Raw genomic sequence first — 24472 nt, 5'->3', positions numbered from 1 at the left:
AAGAGGGGGAGGCGAGCAAAGCTCACGGTAATGCGATCAAGCGTGCGTAAGGGGCGAGGGAGGGGGCGGGCTGGCTGCAGTGTGCATGGCTGTAAGCGCGGCTGAGCGCATGCGCACCACACCCTGTTTTAGAGATAACCTGCTGCGTGTGCAAAGAGCAGGCGTGCCAAGATGGCGTGGCATCACATAAGCTGTCTTCCTATGCATTTAGTATTGAAGGTTGCATCATCTCGAGTTTTGGCGACCCGTTAGAGCGAGAGACAGACGAAGCATTTCCTCCCTGCTGCCAGCGTTTTTCATGATTGCATTGTCCCAGTGTGGGCAACGCTATCAGCCACGGGGGCGGAGTTCACTCAAAAGCGTGGCTGACTTACTTAATTCGTACCGCCGATGTGAAGATACTGTTGACGTGGTATGAAACCGTATCATTCGTCGCAGATTGCCAAATTCATCAAAATGAATTGTTTTCTTATTCAAATTTGCTTTCTTAGATTGCCAGATAATTAGAAAATTCTGTGGCCACTTTCCGAAAAAAAAAAGAGATTGGCAACTGTACTTATTTGCATAAAAGGTCGAATTTCAATACAATGAAATTTCAGTATAACGAAGCAAATTCCCGATTTTACCTACTTTGTTATATCGAGGTTTAACTGCACATGCTAAATGATGGATCTGCAAAATTCTTTTGTTACTAATTACGTGAGGCCTGAAGAATGACACGCATATTCCATGCAGCTAGCCGCAGCGTCAGGCTCTTTAATTTAATAGGATAAATTTATGCTATTTTCCTGTAATTATTTTTCGTTTATGCAAATGAACTTGGAACAGATGAAGTTGAAGAAGTGACCAAAACATCATTTTATTTTTATTTTGACCTTTGTCAGTGGCCTGCTTCATCTTTAACTTAAACAGATTCAAACCAGTGTGGATAGTTATTCTTCTACTTCGGAGTTGAACTGTAATTGAGCTGTTTTCGCTCAACCGTAATGAAAACCAGAACAACAAAAAAAAAGTTTCAGGTTGGCACTCTGCTTCTAGTACGAGCCAGACTGCTGTATGACAAGGAAGAATTTTATGCGTGTACTTTTTGTGCAAGCCATTCTCAGTCTTTGTCAAAATGGAGATCGGCGAACAGATAGAGCAAAGGATCAATATCAAATTTATCATGGGATTGGGCAAGAATGGTGCAGAAATTTATTAAATGTTGCAAAAGGCCTATGAAAAGGATTCACTGTATTCAAGTGAGTCATGAAAGATATGAAGACCCCAAGGACGATATAAAATCACGACGCTTCTCCGTCTTGTGCAACGATGAAGATAGTGATCACGTGTGTCCTCTTGAGCTCAGTGACCGTCGAGTGACTGCTAGAACAATATTGTCACGTGGTGGTGACGTTGAAGAAAACAGTAGGAATACTGTGAAAGACAAAACTAACTTTTATTGGGCGAACCTGTGCCCACAAAAACAGGCTACACTTATAGCACAACGATAGCGGCGAACATGGTCGGTGATCGTCCAAAATCTGATCAGCGGGTCGAGAGCGGCGGCTTTTATACAGCAGTCGTCGAATGTTCCAGACTAATCGCTTGAACCCGCGCGTCTTCCACAAAGTTCTACACCATTCGCGTTACGCAATGAAATCAGATAACATAAGGTTCGGCGACAACAGACAGCGCCTAGAAGCATCGATAATTTTCCAGAAACTTCGGATACATGCAGGCGCGCCCCGCGCTGTGCGATAGCATTTGTTAGGCGGTGAAATGTGGTCACCCGATAACGATAAGTACACGCGTCAATAGTGGAAGCACTTGGTTTGGGAAAGTCATCCGTTCACTGCATCTTTACTGAAAATTTGGAAAATAAAAGGGTTTGCAAAAGGATCATGCCGAAACTGCTGACTCCTGAGCAAAACTTGAGATGAAAAGAATGTTGCATTGATTGAAAAACTTCAGACGACAATGACAACTTCTTGCACAGGGTTGTCATTGGTGATAAACACAGATTTATGAATAAGATGTTGAACCAAAGTCGCAGTGCAAGGATTGTAAAAAGATGGATGAGCCAAGGACAGAAAGAAAAAGTGTGGAAAAACAAAGCAAAAAGCAAAATTAAATTGTTTTTTGACAGCCATGAAATCATTAACCGTGAATTTGTACCTGAAGGACAAACTGTCAACGCTGCTTTCTAAGTGGAGGTCCTGCAGTGTCTGAAAGATTGTACGCGTCATGTGCCACCAAATTTGTCAAAAAAAAGGGGCACTGGCTTCTGCACCATGATAATGCGCCTGCACACTCTGCATTATTGTGCATGAGTTTTTGGCACACAATTTTATCACTGTGCTGGAAAACTCTTAACTCGCCAGGTTTAGTTCCATGCAACATTTTTTTTTTTTTTTCTCTAATGCAAACTGGTGCTCCTGAGATGACATTTCAAGCATGTGACAATTCAAAGGGAAATGACAATGCTGCTAAAGCAGAGAGAGGACTTTCAAGGGTGCTTCCAGCAATGGAAGAAGAGGTGGAACAAGTGTATTGTGTCTAATGAGTAGTATATTGAAGGGAACCACACTGATGTATCTGAAAGTTTGTGAAATGAAGTTTTTTAATTGTACTGCAAACATTTCAGGACAGACCTTGTTTGTATGTCACCTGATGTGAATGTTGAACACATTTATCTGCCCTTCTTTCTACTAATGTACTCTCTCCAGTGCAGTTCATATGGTAGCTGATAATACAGGACACTCCTGTGATTCAATAACTAAAACCTTGACACCACCTTTCATGTCTAAATGTGGCCTCTACTTCGAAATCAACAAAACATTATAATAGTTTTGTTCGTTATTAATGCCAGAGCAAATTGGAGATGTTACAAAAATAAACAAGGTTACTTGACTTCAAAACATGTGAAACATCTGTTAACATACCACAGTTAAACAAAAATGACAATTATTCAGTCACAAACCTTAACCACCATAGATAAAAGACCTCAAGTTTCAGAGGACATTCTTTATTGAATTGTGAGCACATTTTAATACCACAAACAGCATGAGGCCACTCAGAAAAAATATACCACTATGGGAATACTCTTCTCCGTGGGTCTTTAGCTCTGGATCAACCGATTCTGATACAATGTAGCAAACTGGGAAATGATGCACGACTGAATGTTGATTGTTGAACATGTGACATGGGACCTCTTGTCATGTTTTCCAGGCAGGTAGTTTCTGTGTAAAATAAGGCCTGGCTGCAAACCTAATGCCCTCTGACATATAGATTTTTGCTATGCTTCATGGAAGGCCATTGTGGTGGAGGTGATGCTCAAAGCCAACATTACACAACTTGTAAAGCACATAGCAGTTGTATCCAACACATGCGACACTTGTGCTATATTTTATTGACCACCCCAAGTTAGCCAAAGTGGTTGACTACACGCACGTATGAAGTAGTCAAGCACATGACAAATCTTTATTGGAGCCATCCAATATTGGATGGCTCCATAATCTTTATATTATTGGAGATTTTTTTTCCATATCCAATCTCCAAATCTCCATATTTATTGGAGATTTTTTTTTTCCCTTGCGTTCCACTATACGGTACTACTATACTGCAAATCAGAATGCATTCCTGAAGGAGGTGTGGGAATTTGAATGGGGTGGCATGGTTTTCATAGGCTTCTAAGGCTTCAAACATGCCTACCAACCTGTGAACTTTAAATTTAAAGTTCATAAAATCCCTGGACATGACACCGAGAAGGAAGGGGGTGAGGGGTAGTTGGACTTTTTCCTTTTTTTCTTTTTTTTTTTTTCTAAGAGCTTGCTCTAGCACACAACTTTTGAAGGATACATACACACTTCATCAACAATATTTACCTTTAAATGCAACACACAAGCAGCAGCAAACTGAGAGCAGACACTGACAGGTGACACATTGTTTTTAGATCACAGTGACTTTAACAGGAAATTTGTTGTTGCCAATTTCACCTGTTCAAGAACTTGCTTGAAGCAAGTACCCCTATGGCATACTTTCGCTATAAAAAATCCTCCGACGGAAAATTAGGAGACTCATGAGCTGATCTTTCTCGCGAACGGACTTTATTTTTTAGACTTGATGCAACCTTCATAAAGTCGTCGTTGCTGTCTGATGTGTATGTAGTCTGTGTCCTTCTCTTGTACTGTTTTGGATACACTACGCATTTTGCTTCGATCGTTCACAAGGTCGTAAAAACGAGGCCAAATTTGTAACATTTATGGATAATTCGGAAGATCTAGCAAGTATGTTTAAGGGTTCGTGCCAAAATGTACAATTTTTGTGTCCCTGCAACCCTTATCCCAAAAGTGATCAAAAAAAGGAAAGAAGAATGCATTTAAAGTAACATAAACACTATCCTAAATCAACACTTGAATATCTGCTTTGTCTCTACTTAGAGTGCTCTACTCTACTTGCTATCACTATCTTCAAGCTTAAACGTTATGACACCTTAATCTCAGTTTTTCCTAATTATTTCCTAAAAGATACTAACATTACTAGGTTTTCTGCAAACAGTAATTTACTTCTTCCCCGCGTTTGAACAAACTACGGAAAATTGACTGCTGTCTTCTCTGGGACATCATTTTTGAATTCTATACCTTACGAAATTAAATCATCATCATCAGTAAATATGCTTCTACACCTCCACAAGAAACATCTACTAGACAAGCTATATGAAGAATTGCACAAATTATTAATTCTAACATTCTTGTTTTATTTATATTACCTCTTGCTTATGTTTTTCTTTTCTTCCTTACTATGCATGTGCAAATCATGTAAAATATAGTTGTATGCGTTTCTACTATTCCTGGAATCGTAAATTTTGCTTTAGCTTATTATTTTTTCAGTTGTGTATGTTTTCCACCTTACACTAATTGTTGTATACTGTCTTAAATTTATAGCATGTTTTCATTTCATTTGTTTGCTTTTACTTTTGTACTATTGCATTTCCCCTAGCTTTCCTGTTAATATTTATTGCTCATGTATTCCTTTTATATCTTGCTGCAATCTATACTTGATATGTATAGTATTAGGTGGCCCCCCTGACAGTTTCATAACTATGGAACCACCGAATGTAGTAACATCAATAATGATGTTATCTTGTACGAAAAAAAGTGAATAAATAATAAAAATGTGAAGTTGCCAATCTGTTGAAGTGGCATCAAATGTAGTGCTGCATGTCATCCTTTCTAATCTTTAAAATATTTTGTACCACTAACATTTTTATACATAAAAAAAAAAACAACGCACAGGCTTAAGCCAATAAGAAACAAGAGCATGCAGGCCTTTGTTGTACGAGCTGGAGCCCCGTCCTCCCTAGTCGTGTCGTCATGCTGCAACCAAGTCTTCATGCATGAATGGCAAGTTGGATGGGTAAGTGGACGTGTTAAGTGGATGGGTAAGGGGGGGGGGGGGGTTGAGATCAGGACTGACAAATCACAAAAACCCCACAGTTGATAAGCTGTTACATATTACTGGCTCTGTGTAGTTCATTAAAACTTTACACAATGACAGGTCTTATGTTGAATTAGACCGTCACTTGGGTCCCCTTGCACAGCAGTCTCTGAGACAATGGTAATGTATCGGCAGTTGCAAAGGATCACGTTTTGTTATATGTTCCAGTGCAGAGCACCTGGTTCGACTGTTGTGACCAGACTCCCAACCATGGCTGACCTTGACAAAGCGGTGTTTACATGCACAGCTCATTCTCTTACCAGGGGCAAGGAGCATAAGCTAGTAGAAAAGGCTCAGGCTGCATGTGAGGCTTCTCTCATTTGCATTTTGCAGAACCGCTATAGTTCCGCTGCTCGTCAGTGTCAATGAAATTGTATATAAAGAAGCATAAAGCATTTTTTTCAATGTGCAAAATTTTTTGTAATGTTTTTACTCTCCAACAAAAGGATAGAAAATGCTAAAGACAGTACAACTTCAACATGCTAGTAGAAGCTCACAGCACCTTAGTGCCAGTGCTTAACCCTTACCTCTAATTGGTGTGGTTCATCTAAAAGCTGCTGCACTTTCCTCCAGATTATGGTGGTAAGTGTCATATCGTTGTCAAGCTCCAACAATGCTTTATGGTCTTGTTTGAACTTTAGGGAGCTGAAAAACAAAATAATTTTTTTAAGACATCTACATAATGTCTCCTTCAACGTAAAATATTTGTGCTTGATGCATGTGAAACCAAAATGCTACACACGTGTCACCACAGATCTAGTTACCAGATATTGTGCTTACAGTCATTGCTCAACTTTTGTTGTGTTCCAAGCAGCACTAACAATTTCCTTACGCCTGTCAACTTGTTATACTAATAGGAATAGAATAACTGTAGTGGTTTGTTATGTAACACTTTATTTCCATGAGCCCTTCATGCTCACTGATCTCGTAACTTAAGGACAGCAAAATTTCAGGTTGTGTTAAATCGCAAGTACTGTTGCAGTTATTAAAAATTAAATTCTGGGGTCATACATGCCAAAACCATGATCTGATTATGAGGCACGCTGTAGTGGCCACCTCCGGATTAATATTGACCACCTGGGGTTCATTAACTGCACTCAAATGTAAGTACACAAGCATTTTTGCATTTAACCACTATCAAAATGCGGCTGCCACGGGCCCGATTACAACCATGACCTCGAGCTCAGCAGTGCAAAGCCATAGCCACTGGGCTACCACAACAGGTGCTTCTGTTTTTGCTATGGTGGCTTTTCAAGCATTTCTCAGCAACTAGTGCTTATAGAGAAGAGATTTTACTTATAGCAAGACTAAACGTAAGGGGCAAGTTTCAATGCAGAATTGAAAACTGGGCAAGTTATTGCGTGGTGTAATTTGCCACAGAAAATGCAGGGCAAGTAAATAAAGGCACAAATGGATGTGCTCTTCCAAACAAACTTTACTGAAGACAGCAGCACCTATATACATAAAATAAGTTAGAGATAAAGCAACAACCAAAATGGATCTGTGTAAAACTATAGACATATAGCAACATCAAATTTAATAGAAAAAAAGAAGACATTAATCAAAGCCAGTCCCCGGGGCATAATATTCTTAAAAGGACTCCCAACTGACCATAAGGTGTTGCGAAATTATGGTGCAAATAAGGATGTTGGCACAGCCAGAAGTATACTCTACCAGAAGAGCATTACTGGTAGGGTGGCTAATGATGGCAAAACTGCACTTGGAAATTACCAGCACATAAAGGACAGTTGGACAGGAAGAGAATATGTAAGTATAATTTATTCAACAGTTCTGAAAGCAAGAGTCATGTGAGGATCCCTTTCATAATATATTTTATTATGGCTAGGGCCTCACTTGTCAGCTCCTGTCTCATGCCAGCGTATAATTGCAATCACACTCACTATCACAGTTTAAAGCATAGGACTACATAAAAATGATCATGACTGCAGATATAAAAATTCTCATTAAAGTATCTCATGGCGTTTTCCATGCAACCACTGTAGTATTGGACAAGCTGGATGAAAGTTTTCTATTGTGCTCAAAAAATATAAATAAATAAATATTGGTGCCATAATAATTAGCTGTTGGTTCAATTAACATAGCCAAATTTATTAGCATGCACTGCCATGGCTGAGATGCATGCGTAAATCAAGTGCTTAATATGAATTCTAGTAAAACAGGTTGTTGGGCTAGTTGGCACATTGTATTAAGAAAAAAAAACAGCCAAAAAAAGACGCACACAGGAAACATAAGAGAAGACAGGAAAGAAGAAGAGGCCGGCTTCTTTCCTGCCTTCTTGTATGTTTCCTGGGCATTTTTTTTTTTGGTCGCTGGTTTTTTCTTAATATGAATCTTTTCTGCCATTCTTGACGCAAACTTTTTTTGTCCTTGTTATATGTCTGCAGTTTTATGCCATGTGCTGATTTTAGTTTGTCTTTCTTTTTTACCTGTACAACTCTGCTACTTCCTTCAATACAATGTAGTTTGCAGTGTGCATTCGTTTGTCCCCTTTTGCATTCCTCTGTTTGCTGCACCAAGTAACACCATCGAAGTATTAATTTGAAAGATCAGACATTAAGATTTATGGCCACTCCACATAAAGTGGCTAGAGATCTTATAGTCTGAAATTGTTCAATGTGAACCGTCTAGTCCAGCAACACATACTAAGAAGTTTCAATCACTGATGTGCCATCTGTAGTAACAAGCTTTTCTGACTTTCCAGATGTCATTTTCAAGCTATGTGAGACAGATGTTTTGTGAGTACACCAGCTGTCACCAAACTTCATTACTGGTTCCATCAACCTGTAGTCAACAAATGCAGTGTCAGAGATCACATGGATGTGCTTGGATGGTAGTGGCTCATTCTACTGAATCAAAATCCTAGTTGACAACTTGCAGCAGGTTCCCCAGAGCATCCAGAGGGCAGAATGAGAACAGCTCAGATCTTGCCAGAAGTCCGAACAGAATAAACACTGTTGCTGGTAAATTTTGGGTCACTTAAAGGAGCTCTGAATACCATTTTTATCAAATTCAATAAATGCATTACAAGTTAAACTAGACTATTTCAGAAATACTTTGCAGCAAAAAGAACTTCAATGCATTCAGCAGAAGCAGAGTTATTGGCAATCAAAGATCACCTTTGATCCCCATTGCAGTGCTTCCACTCCTTTTTTCAATGAGTTGCATTACAAAGGCTACAGCGGAGCAGTATGTGCCCACAATGCTCTGCCTACTGAATGTCACTGTGATAGTCGGTTAAAATTCGATTTTGGAAGTTCAAGTAGACGCCACTATTTCTGATTTTGACGCCTACAGTGCACCAAATGCGGTTGTCCTCAGCGAGCTGCAGTGCACTCAGTGATTGTGCTCGTTGCAGCACTCTACAGTGGTCACGGTATCTATGCTATGTAGCAGAATGCAGCTACGTGCAACTGTAGTGCATATGTGCAGCGTTTGCTTTGTTGCACGACAGGGCTGGAGTGCACACTTGTGCTCATGCGCTCCAGTCTGGCTGTGCCACATGGTGCAGACTGGCTTTGTCCTGCACCAGCTTGACCGATGGATAGTAGCCAGATCTAACTTGCACCTTTTGAAGTGCTGTCAATAGCTCAATAAGAAGCAATGTCTGCCAATGTCAGGAACGGCTAGGAGTGAGTGCATGCTGTCAAGCATAGTCTAACCTTAAATTTTGTGCAGTACAAGGCTAGTTGAGAGTTCAAAACAAATCGAAATTAGAGAGACCCAACGGGTGGCCAAAGTGTAATTCCTATGCGGACGGCCTTGGCCGAGCATGAACAGATTATTATCGTTCTTCCGGAAGTATGTAATTCTTATTGGAATTGGAAAACATATTTTCACTACTTCAACCTGCTACTGAACTGTGTAAATAGACACAGTAAGACTAGGAAGAAGTGGACTGATCCAAACACCCTTCTTGATTATGTCAGCTATCAGCCAATAGCAGCCACCTATGGGAACCTTGCATACACCACCATACGCAAGTCGCCGGCAGCTTCGAAGGGGGTGAGAAAAGGCCTCATTAAAAAAAAAATGTTTGAGAAATTTGTAACTGTGTGCTCTGTTTGTGAACTCCACGCACCACGCACGACTGCAAAATTTGGCAGAGGTGTTCACAGCAGTGTATGCTATCCACAGACTGCATTCTTTTGCCAAGCCCAAAGGGTGGTTCAGGACCCCTTTAAAGCCTCTGCACACTGCTGTATCACAGCGACTCATGTGATTCGCGCATGAACTGAACATGTGCAGTTGAACATTGGTAAACTCAAGTAGATACCACTGCACTTGGGTAAAAGACTGGTAAAGTAAAAATTATGTTCCTTTCTCTTATTTTTTGGATGGCTTGGTCTTTCTGCAGCTTTGTACAGTCCCCATAGTGTCCAAAAAATTGTTAACTGTAGGAAGTCTGAGTGCAGTCAGATATGCACTTTGGCATCAGTACACTACAACAGCATCTGAACAAAGTGAACTCAATCATAATTAACTGCAAAATCAATGCAGTTATCAAGTCAACTTAAGACTGCAGCAAGGACAGCAGCTTTGTTGCTGTATAGATGCATTTGTGAAAGCACTGGTATGTATTAATCACAATTAACTGCAAAATCAAAACAGTAGCAATGTAAAAAAATGACACCTAGCTTGGCAGCTTTGTTACCATCTACATGCATATATGAACAGCACATTTGAGAAGCTATGGGCCGTTTCAAGTCATTTTAGTGGTTTTCCTGGTTAACACAGGCAGAATTTTGATTTATGACGATGACTACCCCAGTTGATCAATCACCAGTTCAGTGCCAGAAAGTATTGGGAAACGGCATCAGGGCCGCGATTTTGTTATCTGTGAGCACCACGATTGTACAATTTATGAAGTAAGCATGCTAGCAAAGATTATTCGTTGACCAGGGTAGAAATTCAGCTTTGTTGGAACGACATGCTGTACCTTCTGTCTGTCCCTGTTTTTTTTTCGCTTTACTTGCAGTTACTGATTGAAGTTGTCACAAGATCATGATGCAAGATTTGGAGAGAGGTGTGTCACATCAAAACCCCAGCCCAGACTCCCGAGTACTGACCAAACACAGTGACTTGGCGTACAATCAGACTTCAAACTGCAACTACTGACCATGGCTCTCATTCATATCTAATTAAAGGTGATTTGAGTTTACACCTATGACCCAGGAACCAACAAACAAATCAGTAAAAAAAATCCAGGGTCACCTTGACTGAAGTACACAAGTGAGAAGTCAAGAGTATTGCCAGCAAACTGGAAACAAGGACGTGGAAGCACAAAGAAGATGAGGACAATGCTGGTCCTCATCGTCATCTACTTTGTGCTACTTTGTCCCTGTTTCCAGACTGCTGCCTGTAGCCATAGATCACGAACAAACTAGTCAAATTTCAAGTTCTCTTAATGAGAACCAACATTGTTGATGCTAATTTATTTTTTATAACATGAGTAATGTACACAAAGTATTTGTTGCACCTGGTCGTACAGTAATTACTGAATTATACATCGAAGTTCTAAGATATAGGTAGGAGAGTGAGAGAAAGAAATGATCTGACCAGCAGCAGAATGTATGGCTGCTCTATCATGACAATGCACCAGCTCATACTCCTCTCATGACTCAACAAACAGTTAATGGCGAACAAGAACATGACTTTAGTGCGACACCTTCCCTACTTGCCTAATTTCACACACTGTGGTTTACTTTCTATATTTCCAAAAATGAAAATGAAACTGCACGGTTGAAGATTTGAGACAGTAGAAGAAATTACTGTCAAGCCTCAAAGGGGGGCTACTTTGAAGGCAATGGAAAGCACTACTATACAAGGTAAGCCTGTCTGTAATGTGTTATCAGTTCAGAAACTTTTTGACTAGACATTGTAGGTAAACCCATTCTCAGTTAAAAAGAGCTAGGGGTCAAGAACTGGCCACCATGCACAATTGATGTATAAACACTTTTTCAGCTTTTCAGGTAAACACACATGCTTAGTTCAAGTCAAATGATGCTAAGAAACGCTTCAACAAACATTCTCCGTATGAAACTGAACAATGCAAGCCAGTATTTGGATACTGTAAATACTCAAACCTTGTTATAATGAAATAGGATACATGAAATAATTGATATAATGAAGTGAAATGGAATATATGAAAACTGATATAATGAAGTAAATGCAATTCCCCTTGAAATCGCCCATGGAGATCTATGCACTTAATAACTTGCTTTAATGGAGTAAAAATAGTCCTGTCAATGCATATAAGCAACTAGAATTTCATCTCCCAATGTAAAAAATGCAGAGAGTATACGGCATCTGGAGTGCGCTGACCATTTTTGCAGGGCACCACTTTCTGCAGGGTTTGACGCTTGTTCAGCGCAGCAGTTAGAAACTCTTGCATTGAATGTGGCATTACAGAGGCCCTGAAACACTTTTTAAACATTGTAAAGAGCATTGCTGATCTGTTAACGAGGCTCCTGTAAATATGTGAGCCAAATATTATTGCACTGCATGCAGCAGGAAATTTAAAATCTTGTGTCCAAGGCCGTGAACAGTCGCTTGCTCTCGCATCCACAATGTTTCCACCAAAAGCAGCTGGTCCACCAATGCTGATGGCTGATTTCGTGATCACGAGAACATTTGCAGTGCTACATAACTGCTAATTTTAGCTAAATAAATGAAAAATATTTATGTCTGATCATATCACCTTTGGGTTGCGTGTAGCTGAATCTGCTACGCGTGACCTCGGAGATTACAGCAGAATGCTGTGCAATGTAGTCTACCGCGGCCGCCATGGGATGCCACAACAAGCCCTTTTGCCGCTGTGAAACTCAACTTTTGGCCGGGGCTTTGCCCTCTCGGCTTCTCTGCTGTGTAGCTTCCAGCATGTTAGCAGAGATGAAAAGCGAGAGAAAGCCAGGTATAAGTGTGATAACTCCCCTTACATTATAAGGATTATAAAATTTCTGTGGCATGAGATTCGTGCGATGACGTACTTAAATATTGAGGCATTCTCTGATTAGATAGAAAAGAGCTTTAGGGCCCCTTCAAGCAACACTGGTTTTCCTAACTGCTGTGCATAACCACACACAAGCAGCAGCTCACCATCCCCCATTGCACTTCTCTCTCACATTGCACAGGCTGGTGCAGCTAGGCAAAGCCAAGACCGCGTTGCGAGGTTTGTTGGCTGCTGACTGCATGGGTTGGCTGTGTGCCCAACCTCCTCACTCATACAGCTGAGCCACACTAGAGCTGCGGATCAGCTGCTGTGCAGTCGGCGCACCATGTTGTGCATCACATACTGCTCAACCGATGGACTTTGCTTGCAGCACAGTGAAAAGTCATCACATTGGAATAGAATGCGGCTATTATAAAGGCTGTGGCGCTAGGTATTAAAAAATTGTGTGTTGTACACGGTGAAGATTTTTTTGTTGTTGTTGCTGTTGTTTTGTTAACCCTTTCAGTGTCACTGACGTATCGGCACGTTATACGCTTTTCTGTCCTACCATGACACTGACATATCTGTACATTTCCCACTTTCTCTACTCGGACGTGCATAGTAACAGGAAGTTGGCGAGCTCCGAGGTGGCTTCATCTGTTGTACATTTCTAAAAGCTTGCCAAGTCTGAGTATTTGTTAGTAACTGTGGAATGCGCGCCTGTGTGAGAGTAGTTGTGCCAGGCAGAGTATGTGCATGCCTCTCAGACTTTGTACACAGCTACGGCATTAATTCTGCATTCAAATATTTGCGCCGTAGCCTGTCAGGTGTTTATAACCGTTTTTTCTTTTTTTTTCCCCATTTCCTGCTATCTTCACTACAGCGCACCTCCTCTCCATCGGTGTTCTTTGTCCCAGAATGACCCTGCCCTCTGTCGTATCTCTATCATCAGTTGTTCTCTATTTTGTCTTTTGCTCTCTTTGCTTTGTCTGGTCAGGTTTGAATACACGAAATTGAACCTTGCTTTAGCTTGCTGCGAGATCACTTTGAGATGGCTGCTCATGCGGCACCTTCAACTGTTAATTCAAGCAACGGCTCTTTTGATTCCAGATATGAGGCAAGCTCAGACTCTGAAGACGACAGCTTGTCATCCGAGGAAGAGGCAACTTCAACCGCATTGAATTCCGACCCTGTCACCATGAAAAAGTGCCGAGAACGATGGTGTTTTTGAGTCCGCTGTGAAGTTTATTTTATGCAGTGGGCTTTTATTCCTTTCGTCAGATAGGAATCTGAGGACCATATCAAGAAAGCATTTGCCATTATCCTTGTTGTTCTTGCCCTTCTGCATAACCAAAAATACACGGTCGTGTTTCATTTTATATCCGAGATAAAAGCCCAACACAAGGGGTACATCAACTCCAAAAAAACCCCACACTGAAAGGGTTAAAGGGACACTAAAGGAAAATAATAAGTAGAACTAGATTAAAAAATTAAGTTTCTGTAATTACAAATTCATCATGCGTAGTCAGAACAGCTTTTATAAGCGAGAAAATGACAAAAGTAAAAAGTCAGAGTGGTGCCACCTGTTGTGGACTATGTTACCTTTCAGAGAGTGGCATCTCTACAGGGAAGTCATGTGGAGATTACGTCAACTCGTCCATTTTGTCGTGGGTGGTTCAAATTAAGAAGCAGCAGTGGCACCATTGGCAGCAATATTCTACGCAACAATTCGATACACAGACACAAAGAAAATGATAACAGACTTATAGACAAATACTCTATCAATCTAGTTTAACTTAAGAGTTTTCCTTTAGTGTCCCTTTAAAATTGCACTGCATATGTGGCCCTGTAGCTAGAATTAAAAATTAAATTATGGGGTTTTACATGCCAAAATCACAATCTGATTATGAGGCACGCCATGTGTGGGACTCCGGAAATTTGGACCACCTGAGGTTCTTTAATTTGCACCTAAATCTAAGTACACGGGTGTTTTCGCATCTTTCCCCCATCTGTCCCCATGGTCTTTTCCATTTTGCCCCCATTGTCTTTTTTGCATGTTTAAAATTGTGCGCTCCGTTGGGTATATATTGTAGTAAAAAACAATAATAGCTATAACAAAGTTAATAGATATACCTTCTTGAAAGAAAGCTTAATGCACTTCAACAAAGTTCAAGTGCACTAACTGCAATTTGTTCATACACTCCTCGTACAACAATTTTGTCTCAATCTTCTGCACCAACACACTTTGTACTCAGGAACTCGGGCAAAGTATAGACACTTCGGGAACGTAAGCCTGTATCATTAAATTCAAAAATCAAACTGTAGGTAGCATAGGCAAGTCTGCATTATCCATGCACTACCAGCATGTGCCCAATGAAGAGAATAATGCTTTGTCTATTGAAAAGCCAATTTCGCATAAGTCTGACTGCAAAGAAATGTACATAAACTGCTCACAAGAAAAAGGTACTAATCGCTGTGGCCTGCATAAGCATAACTACGATCTAGTTGGCAGCACAGATAACTGTCCAGTTATCTATAATATTGATATAATACACCATGTTTACTGTCCAGTAAATATGGTGTATTATATCAATATGTACAGTCGACCACAAACGTTTACGAACCACGGTATCTCAGAAAATACTGAATTTCAGAGCAGCCTGTAAACAGTAGCCAGTAAAACCGTACATCAAAATGCTGTCTGCATATACTAGTAGAGGTATTCCCATTTGGGAATACCCAGCTACAATGTGCGGCTGTGGAGATATTCAGCTTTTTACTCAGATACCATGGTTCGTAAAATTCCGTGGTCGACTGTAGAATGGCAAAAGGAGACGGCAATGACGTCAACGCATGAATAAGACTAGATCCAGCATGTTTTGTTATGCAGGGTGTCTACATGAAACCTCCCTGATTTCAAATTGAAATCAAGAAAAAGCTATGGTACACAGAAACTTGCGGTTTGAGGCATCATGTAAAGCAATTAAAAAAGTGCTTTGTTGATTTTTTCTAAACGATTCCTCTTGTTTTGTTTCAGGTGCTGAATACATACCAAAAATGACAACATCTCAAGACAGAGCCCAATGTGTGGTGTGGTATGCAGAAACGAAGTCACCCATTGCTGTCTGTTGGTTTCCGTAGAAATTCACGTTGAAAATTTTGTTGGACAGCAATGGGTGACTTCGTTTCCCCACAGAACACCACACATTGGGCTCTCTTGAGGTGTTGTAATTTTTGGTATTTATTCAGCATCTGAAACAATAGTAATTGTCTAGAAAAAGAAGTCTACAGAAAACTTTTTTAATAGCTTTACATGATGCCACAAACCACAGGTTTTTATGTGTCATAGTTGTTCCCTTTTATTTCATTTTGAAATCAGAGAAGTTTCATGCGTACACCCTGTATATTACGTATAACAGTACAGAGTAAATAAATTGCTGTAGTATTCAAAGAAAAATGGTACAGACATCCGGCTTGTAATGTGCGAGTTGTTGAAGGTATAAGACTCCTATCTCAATTGAAATTGCTTCCCATCTGCTGTAACAAAAGCACACTGCATAGTCTCATGTACAGGCTGCCTGAATCCCTACATTTGGGCCTATTTCACGTAAAGTTATCAATGAATGATAACTTTTCAAAAGTGCACACCTCACCAGCCGTAGTCCTGCAGCGAAATCTTCGCACAGTATCAATGCATACACGAAGATGTATCAGTCTCCTCTTCCGTTGGATCCAGAGTTGACAGTGTATTGGTGAGAAGCTCATCAAGTTAACCACAGGCATTGTCCTGAAATTAGCTTCCTGGTGTACTACGGCTTGTGCTACTGCCCTTTATCCGCCATCATTTGTAGGCACAAGCAAGGCTATCTGCACTTTGTATGTCGTTGCTAATGCAATGCCTGAAAAGCATGCGGGTGTTATCAGCTGCAACATTCCGTTATGTTTCAAACCTTGGGATCTGAGGACGACTTCACCTTTGGACAGCACGGTATTGGCGTGGTGCATAATAAGGTCTATCGCACAGTGTACAGGGCTCCTCTTCAGTTGTTTCCACAATTGATTGTTGTTGACTAAGCAATGATGAAATTTGTATCCCGGTACTTCAAGGTGGAGTTGTTCTGTACGTACATATTCATGCAATGGACACAACTTAAAGCATTCGCACATGGGCTAAGCACTGCATTTAAGCTTTCGCTGCTCCTGCGCCACTTGAATTGCACGCAGGCACTATCGATGAAGCATTCCATTTACATTTTGTGTGAAAGCGATGATAATGTTTTGCATTGCACAACCTTACGAGCAGCATGACATGCGAGCCACATCCTAGAATGGCTTCATCTTGTAACAGCACGCTTGCGGTGAACGAGATTGCAGTTGCTCCATAGAATGGCTGCTCCAGCTCCATGGTTACATGCCAATGACGACAAATTAAGTAGCAAACAAAAGTAAAATGAAGGCTTACCGAGGTCTTCACACACAACGGCTAGAACATCTGTTTTTCAAAGCAGATACAAATTTGTTTACATTTTACCCTTGCATGAGCCACATCCAAGAAATTTGGGCACAAATTCATGAACGGAAGTGCAGCCCATGCAAAAGAATATATGGTAAGTGATTAGTTTTGTTTGTTATTGAACATTAGGAAGCTGAACACCATACACTTGATGCTTATGGATACCCCACTTTTATAGAATAACAGCAGCTAGGCACTCACTGTCTTTGGGTGAGCAAGTCTGTCAGACATCTGTGAATCTCAGGATCAGAGTAGACAATAGCTTGAAATAGATACTTGTTCACCAGCTCCCAGGACAAACCATATTTGTTGAGGTCGAGTGTAACCTAAACAAAAACAGAAAAGAAAAAGATGTGCTATTGTAAGGCGTTGGAAAAAAATATATCTCCCTGTACTCCTCCACACACAGGAGAAGAAGTATTTGTATTGCATAAGCAGCGACACTGCATTTCATTTCCTTGGTGTCGAAGGTTACGACACGTTCATTTATTTTTCTCTCTAGCTTGTGTCAGTATTTCTTTGCCGCTCTTAAAGCAACGCAGTTTTTCCTCAATTTGAATCAACACTCCTGGTCATATAGTCATGGATTTGGAACATAAAATGTTGGGGAAGCATGGCACCAAAATTCTACAGCTCACAGTATTATGTGCATGTCGACAGTGTGCCAAAATTATTAAAACAATGTGGCATCTCGCTCATTTTACTAGACGTGATACACCGATGCAATATTGCAAAAATTATGCATTACAACAGTGCCAAAAACTACTACTATTTAAGTTACCACATGTATGCTTAAATTTTGAGCAATATACAGGGCGTCCCAGCTAACTTTAGCCAGTGTTTAAAAATAGGCATATGCCACATAGCTGGACAGAACCAAGGTAATGTTGTTTGCCATCGCTTGGAGATAGACAATTTTTTTCATTCTACCTAATCACATAATTATACCTAATTAATTAGTTTAGTTATTTTTTTTTTTAAACGTGCCAAAACCACTTTCTGATTATGAGGCACGCCATACAGGTGAACTCCGGAAATTTCGACCACCTGGGGTTCTTTAACGTGCACCTAAATCTAAGTACCACAGGTGTTTTCGCATTTCACCCCCACCGAAATGCGGCCGCCGCGGCCGGGATTCGATCCCGCGACCTCGCGCTCAGCAGCCCAACCTAATTACGTAACTTCTCAAATATTATAGTTAGGTTAAAAGTGTCAGTGACAAAATTGTAGAACAACTTGAAAAACTCCCGATACAGCTTTCTTTTGCTTAATACGTGCTACATAACAGTGTTTTTTTAAGCGTGAAAGAAGCCTACGAATACACGCAAAGTGCCTCGAGCGACCAGACGTTGCAATTTCGCGTGCATTTGTGAGCTTCTTTCAAGCTCTGAATAACTTTTATATAGCACGTATTGAGCAACAGAAAGCTGTAATGGGAGTTTTTCATGTCGATCTACAATTTTCTAATTGACACTTTTCATCCCATTATAACATTTGAGAAGTTGATTAATTAATGAAGGCTAATTATGTAGTTAGGTAGAATTAAAAAGATCATCTGGGTATCTCCAAGCGATGGCAAACAGCATTACCTTTGTTCTGACCAGCTACGTGGCATTGGCTTATTTTTAATCTTGGCTAAAGTTAGCTGGGACACCCTGTATATTGGCTTTCTGAAAACTGACTGCTAAGGCTAACAGCAAAAAGATCTTCATCAACTCAGCACTGTATATTAATTTTCAGCTGCTGGTTCACTGTCAAGGACAGCAAAGCTCCTGATGAGAAGTGTTGTAGAAATGGTGCAGCCACAAAAAAACTCAAAAGTGGCTTATGCTTCGTGAAAGTTAATTAGAATTGGTTTTACTGATAATGGCACATTTTTGGCCTATGGTTTCCAAAAGTAGCGTTCAAGCTTAGCAAGCAAAAGCTGCAATTGTTTGAAACTGTGGTAGCAAGCCAGACATGAGTGCATGGGAGTGTAAGTCCCACCATAGTTTTCTGTGCACCCACTTCTTTGCCAAATTCATCTGTGCATTTAGTGAGCAGAATGAAGGAAACTCGCATCGAGGCAAATATTACTGAACTGAACTCTTGCAGTGTGAACTATACTCCAGTGATGCACAGTCAGGGATGCATACTGTATGACACTGCATGATGCATACTGCACTTTGCATATGCTGCAGTTGGCTGTCAGCCATTGCACATTGATTGGGGTGTCCACTTTGGCTGCAGGAGGTAACTGGTTTGAAACTTACTGCCGGACACCCACTAGTAAAAATGGGTGCAGGTGGTAGTCAGCAGGACTTCCTTGCTATCCCTGCTACAATTCTCCTTGGACAACAAAGAACCAGTTTTAAACAGCGTCACGGCCAGCAAAGGAAATACTCAAGTCCAATGCAACTTTTCACAGTGTTAAGTTCACAGGTGCTTTCCATGGCTCCACTTTCAGGCAATCATGCCACGCTAGGTTGAGCATTATAATGTTATGACATAGCAACGGCTGGTTATGACATATCGCACGAAGCAGAAGTTTGAACAGATGTCTACTAAGGAGCTTTCTGTGCCGATGATGCTGTGAATGGCAACACCATTGGCAAAACAAATGTTTAAAAGCAGCAACGCTTCTTTGGCTACTCTCTGTGCATTTTGCTGATATTCCATGCTACACAAGGTTTTTCCAATGGCCAATATCGAGAGACAGCGAATTAATAAACTGGGCTGATCCCAGAGATAAAATGAAAACAGGGCCAATACAACGTAGAGGAGTTATAGGGGTTGTGCTGAGAAGGTTGTAAAGGAGTGAGATGATGAATGTTGTGAGGAGGTGAGTGAGTGAAAGTTGCAGGCTGAAGCCACAACTCAAGAGTTCCGGTGGATTTCAACTTCTCACTCCTTCACAAATGCTCACCACATCCCTTAATACTTTACGCCACCATGCCTACCAACCTGTGAACCTTACAATTCGTATAATTCCGAGGGAGGCAGGTGTGGGGGCAGAAAAGGGGAAGATAACGCGCATTTTTTAATACTTGCCCTAAACTTGCCTTGGGCATGTCTTTCAGGGATACATACGCATGTGAGTAACGATGCTTTAACTTTAGACGCAGAACACTGAGGAAGCAGGGGACAGCAGCTGTTGACAAGCAACAAACTGTTTCTAGACCTACATGACTCCTTCAGCGACTTTACTGTTGCCAATTTCGCCTGCTTCAAGAACGTGATTGTAGAAGCTTACTCGAACAAGTATCTCTCGTGCATGCTTTCATCATGAAAAGCTTGAAACAGAAGGCCACGCAATGCATTTATGCAAGCAGAATTACTTTTTTTGTAAAACTTGACACAACATTGGTGAAATCGTAAAACAGGCCCAAACTCGTAAACTTAAAGAAATATTCAGGAGAGTTGGCAAGTATGCACGACCCTCAGTGCATTTCTCCTAGCACTCTTTTGGACCAACCAAGAATTCGCAGCACTAGCAAATGGCAGCTACCATTTGCGGGGGACTACGGATTGGGGGAACAAACAGGCACGACAGTGCTCAGCCTATTTATCTAAGAAGCTTGCTGTTGCTCATTATAGCCTTGTCATCACCTGACCCATCACTAACCCATAGAAACTATGAGAAGCAGATGAAGGGTGATGCTCTGGTAGAACTGCAGTGGAAAGGGAACACACCTTAAGCCAAGGCTACAAAAGCCACGCATGCACATTCTGCACAAGGAGGCACAGGTTATTGTAACGTCCCCTCTACTTGTCACAACAGACCAGATAAATAGCTCTACTCGTTTACGTCAGCTGATAACCACCTCTAAAAACATTTTAAAATTACGACATCAGTTCTGTGTGCAGTGTTTCAACTGTCTATGGAAGTAAGATCTGTCACTGTCAAAGTCAAACATCTTTATTGACACAGAACCTTATTCGAACGCAACAATGTCAAAACAGTCTGCCACTTCACAATACCAATATAAAGAATAAACAATTTTTCTTGCATGTTTGTGTACTGACTTAGCAACCACATGCTTAACCCCTTAATTGCCATGCCAAATAAAAATAGAACTGACGAAAAGTGTGGATTCCAGATATACCAGAGACGCCTACAGTGCTTTTGCTGCTCTTATTGAAAAAATTAGTAAAATACATGGTGTATTATTTATTTATGTGCCAAATCACAATATAGTCCAACTTTCATTTGCACATATACGGGGGGGGGGGGGGGGGGGTACAAGAGTTACAGAATGGCACCTTGACCGCATAGCATACAGATGATCCAGTGAACGTGAACCTGGGAGATGCAGGACTGACTGTTTTGGTCAAACCAGTCCCAATTCAGGGCACTGGACCTTTGGTCTGACTCCTTGGCTGTGCTACTACTGATTGATGATTCTTCTAAAATACCATCACTTCTATAGTTCAGCAACTAATAATCATGTGTGGAACGATTATCACTGAAAAAAAAAAAAGAAACTTGCAGTGTGTTTCTTGGCCATGTGCACAGCCTGCAGTGTCGACACAAGTTCTTAAAACCTTGTGTCTGTAGACACAACTGCAGAAAAGCTATCTTTGGCTGCCTAGTAAAAAAAATACAATCTCAAAGGGCCCCTGAAACGGTTCGGACAAATTTTGTAGACGCATAGGGTACAGCTAAAGTTAATCATTCGCACCACAATTTATGTGAAGCATCTCATATTAAGAGAGCTACGGACGACTACAAGTTGCCCTCCTCCATAGCCATGCATTTTCTCCTCAACTCGTTCACGGAGTGATCGGGCCTAAGCTCTGCCTTCACTGGCTCTGCGTCATGATGGCACGTCGTGTCGTCTACTTCCGGTTCTCTAGGAGTGAGTGCATGAAGCCTCTCCAACCTCTCCGCCAGCTGCTTGGCAGTCAACCCCAAGCAAGGGCTATTGAAGCAGCATGCGTTGCAAGCATCCTGTCACAGCACCGAAAGTGTGTGGTATTCTGGTAACCACAGGCGAGCTTGGTGTTTTGACAGATGGGTGGAGGCATAAACTCAAGCTGACGAAGCAACTTTAGCGTAGATGTACGTGAGCGGCCTGATCGGTCTGCACGGTCCATCCACCTGTTCGCGCAGAGCTTAACCAGCCAAACAGAGAGCTAATATTGCTCTAACCAAGCATAATACATTTTAAACATTTAAAAAAAAAACAGCATGTTAACGATTACGCTCCTGCAAAAAATTTACACCAGCAGCAAAGAAGAATACACTTTGTTAGTGCTACTGTGTTTGGTTGAGCTCTGTACCACCAGGTGGCTGCACCATGCAGATCATTCAGGATTGCGCTTCTGCTCATCCCATGAAACGGCATGGTCACGCGGCCAGGCCCTGTCTCCTCGCTAGCATTTACCCGAATACCGGACCTGCGAAACGCTATTGTGGTAGTAATACTCCGGTGTAAAGTGGCGGCCGCAAACACGCAAATCTCAGCGCCAATCGAATACCAAAAGTCCAATGCGCTGCAGCCACTCTGCTCATCTGCTGCCTTGCAGAGAGACACGATGCCGCAGCTTGACATATTGCCAGTCGCTACATTTGCAGCCCACAACGCAACAAGGGTGATTCATGGTGCTCACGAAAAGACAGACCGACATTGACCGCGGCGCTCTCGTCAAAGACAGAGCATGTTGTAACACAAGCAGACGACACTTGCTGTGTGCTAGAAGTGCTTAAGTGTATTGAAAAATTGTTCTTGCGCATTCTCTTTATGTTACTTTCTCTTTATAAAAACAAATGAACTAACATTCCAACTATTACAAACAACATTTGTTCACCATTAAGTTGGCAAAATTTTCGACGACGCTCCCTGGGCAGCCAATCGGATAGCTTGCCCTACTGACATCATTAGGACAATTTACGTCAAATGGGTAGGGGCGGCTGAAAATTCAGCCAAGCAGTGTGCTGTGATCGGCAGCGATGTACATTTTTAAAACCTTATAATAAATTACACCCTTTACCTGGAGCACTTAGATGCATCAATTAATGATCAGAAGGACCTACTCTAATGACTCAGTATGTTTGTACAAAATCGTCAAAATCGTTTCAGGGTCCCTTAAAGCTCCTTTTTGTAGTTTTACATGGCCAAAGTGTATTTTGGTTTTAATTAGCTTGCACAGTTCAAAACATTTCTGGATAGTTAATAACAAATTAGGTCATCATCAGCACCAAAGTATGCGCATCATACTTTTGAGTTTACTCATTATCGACATTAAGGGGTTAGTGCACATAAATTACATTTGCAGTGAAGCACATAGACGCACAGCCAATTTTTCCCTTGGATTACCTTCTTAAAGTATTTATGTGACTCATACTGGGTCTGAACAGTTCGGAAATTCTACAGGACCTTTCAGCATAAAATAATTTGCATGAATGCATTTTGAGGCTCGACATACAAATTACATATTTTTATTATATTAGTTCTCTTGTATGTATTGGGCTAGGACTGCAGGTGATTTCATCACCCGAGTCAGACTGGAAGCTGCTAACCTGAAATAAATGAGCTAGACAGTTGAGAAAGGGGTTGATGAACATGAAGGGATAGAATGAAAATGCTTGTTGCTTATGTCTATGGAAATCCAAAGGTGTGTCCTCAGAGTACCTCATGTACCTTGAATATTGCTTAGTGATTCAAATAAGATAATCGGAGCACATGACGGCTGGCTTGCCGTAAAAACCTCCATATAATACGAGGCGAGATTTGAGGATAGCAAAAAGCAAAAGGAAAAAAAGGTAAAAAAGAAAAAGAAAAGAAAAAAATTTTCACCTGCATCTGATACAACTCAGCGAAAACACTTATTTACATCAGACTTGCCCCATTCTCCAGCTCCCAAAACCTTTGCATTTCGCTGCACATGAAAAGGACTTCCTTTTGTCATTGCCAACCATGAATGCTGCCCTCGGTTGCACTGAAGTGCCTCCTTGCAGCACAGTTGCCGATGTTCTCTACAGGTAAAATTACCTTCCTCTTGAAGGCAGCTCAAAACTGCTTTCGCAGACCTGACATTGTGCTGCTTCATGGCAGAAAAAAAAAAAGAAAAAGCAATTTCCTGACAGGAGGCACTTTGTTAGCTCGCGTACTGCCAACGTGCGCGATCGCTTGCTATGTCAGCACATTATGATGGCCAAACCCACACTGGCTCTAGATGGCACCTCCTGTATGCTAGAGGACGATGAGGATGATAGTAGCCATGCAGCAATAAAAAAACCAAAGCTTTGAGCCTGACTTTTCAGCTGAAATTCTGTTTTGGACCTGCATATAGTATGACGTGGAAATCTGGGATGCAAGAAATTTAAAAAGATCCTTGAATTGTATGCAGGTTTTTATGGTATTTTATGCCACTAGTGATCGCTGGGTGATCGCTGGGAGGCTAAATGCAGTCACAATCCGTCACAAAGGCTCCTGCTTTTATCTTACTATGCCACAGTGCACATCAGATCGGTGTCCACAGATCCCACCGGTGGTACAAAAGACGCCGGCAGCCACGCACTCCTATTGTCGCGTTTGAATTGCTAAGCA

The 24472-nt window shown here is 41.2% G+C and overlaps 1 protein-coding gene across 2 annotated transcripts in view; it reads right to left on the bottom strand.

Annotated features, from left to right (window-relative positions):
* Positions 1–24472, bottom strand: part of LOC142560377 (uncharacterized) — a 157237-nt gene that overhangs the window by 110893 nt on the left and 21872 nt on the right. For both annotated transcript variants that reach the window (XM_075672432.1, XM_075672442.1), the window contains exons 7-8: positions 17142–17266; positions 6006–6123 (exon numbers count right to left, since the gene is read on the bottom strand). In XM_075672432.1, coding sequence (XP_075528547.1) covers positions 6006–6123; positions 17142–17266 — 243 coding nt within the window. The remainder of the gene's footprint in view (positions 1–6005; positions 6124–17141; positions 17267–24472) is intronic.

This window comes from Dermacentor variabilis, chromosome 1, assembly GCF_050947875.1.
Source record: "Dermacentor variabilis isolate Ectoservices chromosome 1, ASM5094787v1, whole genome shotgun sequence".
Lineage (NCBI taxonomy): Eukaryota > Metazoa > Arthropoda > Arachnida > Ixodida > Ixodidae > Dermacentor > Dermacentor variabilis.
The sequence above is the reverse complement of the archived record's forward strand: the minus strand, read 5'-3'. Positions and strand labels throughout refer to the sequence as shown.